This window comes from Poromitra crassiceps (genome assembly GCF_964638095.1).
Source record: "Poromitra crassiceps genome assembly, chromosome: 6".
NCBI lineage: Eukaryota > Metazoa > Chordata > Actinopteri > Beryciformes > Melamphaidae > Poromitra > Poromitra crassiceps.
In genome coordinates, this window is record NC_139627.1 from 26353389 (window position 1) to 26359994 (window position 6606).

The 6606-nt window shown below is 43.8% G+C and overlaps 1 protein-coding gene across 1 annotated transcript; it reads right to left on the reverse strand.

Annotated features, from left to right (window-relative positions):
• Window positions 1-320: 320 nt before the first annotated feature.
• On the reverse strand, window positions 321-5265 carry cdca7a (cell division cycle associated 7a). Its single transcript, XM_083639098.1, has 10 exons — window positions 5199-5265; window positions 3878-4018; window positions 3661-3783; window positions 3351-3548; window positions 3154-3231; window positions 2850-3041; window positions 2607-2735; window positions 2357-2506; window positions 2120-2256; window positions 321-2031 (listed from the first exon to the last, which is right to left on the reverse strand). Exons 1-10 carry the CDS (start codon window positions 5220-5222, stop codon window positions 1998-2000), a joined length of 1206 nt encoding a protein of 401 aa, XP_083495224.1. The 5' UTR covers window positions 5223-5265; the 3' UTR covers window positions 321-1997.
• Window positions 5266-6606: the final 1341 nt, after the last annotated feature.

A 6606-nucleotide genomic window follows, 5' to 3' on the forward strand; every position in this document is an offset into this window, starting at 1 on the left:
AACTGCACCTTCCACCCCCCCCCCCCCCCACCACCCCCCTGGACATGTGTAAATGATGTTAGGCATCAACAACCATTATGTTTACATTATTGAATTGATACACAATACACACTAGATCTCAAATCATTAGGTAGGCCTATAATAAGAGGAATATGACAGCAATTTTATGGATTTATAAATTGGAGAACTATTTGATTATTTGACAATCTCATTAGAAATTGACAAGTCAATCAGTCAACTACATGGACAAACACTAAAGCAATAATAGACTTTAGTGCAGCATTTTCTCTCTGCAGCATTATTCCATGGAATTTCAGGATAAATCATCATTAACAGTTCTGGAGATTTTCAATCACCACCAGTATCAGTAATCACAAACAGGCACTGTACTAGGTAAACTGTACTAGGGACTAGGCAAACAAAATCGTTAACAGGGTTCTCCAGTCATAAATGCTTTAATGAAAGATCTTCAGCTGACCCAATGAGCACAAAATAAGCATTAACATAATGGGTATTCATCACGACAGTTCAGCATAACTCTTACCAAAAACAAACCGTACGCCCAGACAACCTACACCTGTCATGAATTTTGAAAGAGAAAATCAGTAGAGGGGAAAAACCCATCATTCAGAAATAAAATCAAGTGTAATTTTGGAAATGTGTCAAGTAATCAGAGCATATAGTGGAAATGGTGCAGGTCAAATGAAGTACATTTGGAAGGCTATGAACAACCTATGGTTAACTCCAAGTCATTTCCTTGTGGATTATCACTTTTGAACAGCAAACGCCAGCTATAACTCTGTTGCCACTTCAGTGGAACCGTAAACCGTTCCTTACACTGCAAGGCATCACCAGAAAATGAGAGAAAAAAGACTGGAAGCAGAGAGAGAATGTGCTTTAACAGGAGAAAATGATTTACAGGTATGCGATCCCATTAGAGTGTGCTAATTGTTTCCACACCATTAGTGACAGTTATCTAATGAAGGATATTTAACTAGGCACTGTAGTATATCACACAGTTCCTCTTGGTTTAGTAGTGGAAGGCAATCGAGCCCAGTCTCTCTGCCCTTTCTACCTGCAGTGGGATCAGCAGACTACCCAACAGTCGCACAAGAAACCGTTTTTACAGGAAAGCCTCCATGGCCAACAGAGACAAGAAACAACATAACAGCAACATAACATTTGATAATTTTCATTAATCAGAACCATGAAAGTTAAGGTTAAAAGAACTTGTAAAAACACAAGCATAAACAAATCTGCAGTAAGAAAAGAAAAAAAAGTTCCCTTGAAGGCAAATTTAAATTCATTTGGGCCACAAACTTGATACATTTAAAACAATGTAAAATATAACTGATCTTAAGTGTTCCGATATAACAATTGAATAAAAGCTTAGGACATAGGAATTTAAAACGAGTGTTTGTTTACATGCACAGTAATATTCAAGCCTTGAGATATAATGCAAAAATGTTACTTTGACCACGGTCACAAGGAACCGTGATATGAGCGGCGGGTAGTTTGGACATGCGAGCACCTTATCAGTTTGCTCATCATCATTGAAGTTTTCACAAGTCGTGACATCTCCCTAAAATAGCTTGGGTTGTTTCCGTTGCTCTAGCTTTGTTTATAAAGACCCCGTCTTTATGGAGAGGCTCAGCACTAATACATTGCAGGACATTCATGTGGGAGCAACAGAAAAACCATGCGAGCTCTATGGGCAGGAGGGAAGTGTTCCTCCTCTAGATGTCAATCACGGCTGAATGTGCAATCGCGTGAACGAACGCCCGGGAAGATGAACAGCATTGTGTTATTCTCCACGGTGGCCGCAGGGTCTTAAAAGTCACAAAAGGTATTAAAGTATTTTAAATTTAACTGATTGCAACCTGCAGGTACCCTGTTCTCGTAAAACCAAGGCAATAATTAGACTGTGCATGTAAATATGGTTCACAAAGAGCATGTCAGTCAGGTCAAGAATCAACAGGGGCTCCATCTTCCAAAATTCACTGGCTGCTCTCCTCCAGCTCCTTCTTCAAACTGCAGAGCAGAGAAACACAATGTTAAAATAAAACAGACACTGGTAAAAAGGACTAATCTCAAAGCTTACACTGCTTCATTCAATTACCTCTTCAGGTAGGCGTGCACGTTATCATAGCCGTGGTATTTAGCCAGGTACACCAGCACTCCAGTGGCACAGCGGCCCTCTCGGGCTCGACAGAAGCTGCAGTTGCAGATCCCTCTGCATGGCGGGCACAGCCACTCCTGCATCATGGGACAAGAGGGTCAAAAGATGAAAATCAGACTCGCCTGAAAACAGCAAAGGTAAATTTAGGAATCCACTCCGTAACGTCTCGGTACTCACCGGATCCAGCAGAGCATCGCGGACCTCCTCTCCATAGCGGTTCCGGAGACACGGGCCACAGAACTGACCCCTCACCCCCTGACACTCGGGATTACGACAGTTGGTTTTGGTGTCGGTCGTTTTCTGACGGCACTGGTGGCACGTGGATCCCTGTTCGAAAGAAACGGCAATATAATCAAAACTTGCCCTCCAAAAACTAAATCAAAATCTTTGCTTTATGAATGTGTACAGTATGTGATGCGGGACCTACAGTGGAGCTGTTGTAGACCTTCTCCCTCACGTTGGTGCAGATGCGGTCCAGCTCTGCCTCTGTGATCTCCTCCACAGGACGCACTACATGAGGTAGGGCCATGGGGCCGGTATAGCAGCGGCGTCGGGGCTGTGCGTGGAATATCGGCAGTTAATTAGCATTGATTTATGCTTGGATATTACCTGAACGCAGTGCAACATACAAGGCAGAGATGTTAGAGGGACTGCTCCTGGTTTCACCTACCGGCTCATCCTCCTCCTCATAGTAGCGGCTCTTGCGCACCAGGCTGAACTTGTCGTCAGGATCCTCCTCTGGAGTGGGGCTGGGTGGCCCGTCCACCAGGGTGCGGGACCGTGTGTGGGGTCGAGAGGTGCGTGCCGGGTTCCTCCTGCGAAACCCTGGGGGTCCGGCAGGCTGCCGGGGTGTGCGGCGAGGCTGAAACGATTAAGAAAAAAATCATCAAAATAGAACGCCACTAAAATCTGTCCTGTGTTCAAGTGTGGCACTACACGATAAGTACAAAGATTAATCTTCAACTTGTAATTACCGTAGTAGATGCTGACATTGCCATCCGCCTTGGGAAGAGACCAGGTACTTTGTTCAGCTCCGCCATCAGCTTTGCTAGCTAAATGAAAAACGCAAGAACAAAGTCAGGCAATTCTGACCAAAACTCAGCTCATATAGTCCCAGATGTATCAATATAAAATTGTCAAATTAATGTCAAAAAAATGCATGGAGTTGTACCATTGCTTTGTTCTCCTTGATATTCAGCGCCCTCTTGCTCATGAAGTTGTCGTCCTCAGAGTCGGACTCTTCCACTTTGGGCTGAGGGAGGGGTTCGGATGCAGGCCTCTTCTTGCCGGCCTTCCTGGTGGGGAACGTCATGGCCACCTTAAGGATTTGGGATCGGCGGCCACGCCTGGGAGGTTCAGAATCCACTTTCTGAAACAAGACATTTTACTGTTAGAAGAAACTTGTGTGGTGTTTGATGAAGTTCTGAATTATGTTGCAACTAACCAGCAGCACAACCCCCCCCCCTCCCCCCGAAACTCACCATAGCACTCATCTGGCTGTTGATCATATTGTCCTCAAACCCACTGCATGTATCCTCCTCCGACGTGGCCTCAAATACCTTTGGTTTTTCCCCCATCCTCTTTGCTGGTCTCAAGCTTCTCCTCTGAAACACAGACAGATAGAACCATTAGTTAGGCACACAAGTCAGCGCCATTCAACAGGCCTATAATCAGGGTGAGTGGGCATTGTGTTGTTACCGTATTTGCAAAGCCTCCATCAGAAGCAAAGCTGTCGCAGCTATCATCAGAGGAGGAAGAGGAGGTCTCCATGGGAACCAGCGGGACGCTGCGGAAGCTCCTCAAACTCATCCGGATGGAGGGAGCCGGGGCTGCCAGCGTCTAAGGAGAGGACAGCTACGTTTAGACTTTATGGTTAAATAATACTATAGTGCTTTATTGTTCTCAGTAGTGCAGGGATGCAAATTAATTGAGAGTGAAAAAGGTGACAGACACCACAGCAGACACAAAACCACTCAGAAATCATTTACCTAAGTGCCCTATTTTGGGGTAAAAAAGGTGACTAGTTTGCATCCCTGGTAGTGAGATTCTATTCCAATTGCCCCCCTACCAGGAGGTCAGACTCGTCAGGGGGAGCTACAGAACAGCGCCCCTAGAGCCGGAAGGGGTTCAGGGTCTTGCTCCTGGACACCTCAGCATGGGGGCATGCTTGCCAAAACAAAGCCAGAACAAGGGCATGATCTCGGATAAAGCAGTGGTTCTCAAAGATGTTCACGTCAATGACTCCTGAACTGACACAAATTAAATAAAGGACCCACAGTTAATACAAATTTCTCCCAGGATCCACCATCTGATCAGATTTTTGCTTTTAGATGTTGTATTACAGAAAGTGTATGAAACCCATGACCAAAGCAGTCATACAGAATTTGAGAACCACTGGGATAAAGGACTGGGCCTGCAACTACAAGGCCACCCTGACTCCAGAAACACTGTAACGTTACGGAGACGTAACAGACAGGGAAAAGGGAACCAAAATGTTGAATTTAAAGTAGTTAGCCTACAACTCTTCATCTAACGTTTGTAGACACAGCTACGTTAACGTTAGCCCATGGGACATATCCATGTTAAACCCAGCCAGAGGCACTCAACTTGTACATTAGTAGTGTTGGCACATTTCATTATCAAGCCTGCATCATGATGCATGATGATGACCCTGCAGTGCATTGCTGCAACGAAAAAAGATGCATTTTAATAGGATGGATCCGACTTTAATCCCCAAGTAGGGATAGTGGAAATGCATTTTCCAAACTTTGAGGCAAAAGAAAGCCCCCCCCAGTTTTGAAAGCTAACAATCCCAACTGCTTGTAAATGTTACTGACTTTATACATTTAGAATTGATTGGGCTAGATTAAACTTGAATCACTGCAGCTGGCAGGAGAGACTCACTCGGATATCTATGAATACAGTGAATATATATTGGATAATGGAATATAATAGACTCAATCAACAAGATATAATTAACTAATCAATTGAATTAGGGTTGTTTTGCTCTTTGTCTTACCTTGGAGCGGGTGGATCGCTGCATTTGTCTTGCTACACACACCGAAGCAGAAACACAGTTCAAGCAACTCTGCAGAAAAGTGAACAATGACGCTCTGCAGCCTGCCCGTCAGAGGACTAGGAGTTCATTTCCCGCGCCACCAGCGCGCCACGACGGTGACGTCAAAGTCCTGGCAGCTGCATAAAAACTTTTAACAGAAAAATAAATCCCCTGGAAAAACGGCAGGCTACATTCACCACTGAAAATAGTTATACATATTTTTGTAATGTTTAGTATATGTTTCGACTGATAAAACATTACAATCTGATGTATTGCTGAGGTATTTTACGGAATTAAAATGCAGTGCCTTTCATGAACTGTGCCCTGGCGCGAAACATTTTACTAGGTAATTTGCATACAAGGCGGGTAAAATCTGGAGTGATATGTAGGCTATTCATTTTCATAATCCCAAGAAAACAAGATCTTTGCTGATTTCGATTACTTTTAATAAATACCTGTCAAGCATAGTCAAATGTATAGCCTACAAACTTGCAGGTTTGTCATGTTTTTAAATAAAACCATTTGTTATCTTATGCAGTAATATAAATATCTACATTTCGTACAAAGATTCATTAGGCCCACATTTTACAACATAGGAAGAAACTTTGGTAACACTTTCTACGAAGGTCATGTCTATAATGCATTATGAGCACATAAGACATGTATTCAGGGCCGGCCCTGTACATCTGGTGGCCCTAAGCAGGATAATCGTGCGTTCCTTTATCGCAAAATAACTGGGATGTGGAGGCTAAATGACGTCACATCCGTTTTGCTAGCATTCCATTTGCAGAAAAGTTGAGCTGGGAAGTTCACTGTTTACTAGATCCACTAGCTAGCCAGGCTAGCCATTGTAGCAATAACAGTTGATAACAAGGCATTTCGTGGCATTTTGTGCATACAAACACTGCAGCCTCATGTCCACATAGCTAGAAGTAGGCCGTGCTGTGTGTACAGCTGATTTAATGAGACACAAACAAGACAGAAGTGCTATATAGCATTTATACGATTATAACTACTGTTGTTGCGCGGTGAAGCCATCTTGGATTTTTTACGTCGGGGCTGCTGAGGCTCCTACGAGTTTGGAATGGGAAATACCAGCTCTAGTGACGTCACGTCCCAGCTCATGAACTTTGAACCGGTAAGATTACCAGGTCCCAGTTATAAAGGAACGCACGATAAGTTTGGGGGCCCTGCCTCGCAGTGGATAGACCATGGACTTATATATCTCAGTGGGATAGACAGTGAAGTATTTCCACGAACCAGCTACCGTAAGCAATTATAACCCGTATGCATTTTATTTGTACATGATGATGGGCCGCAGTTCTTTTACTGCTAATTAAATACACTCACAGAAACACTCAAAGTAAAG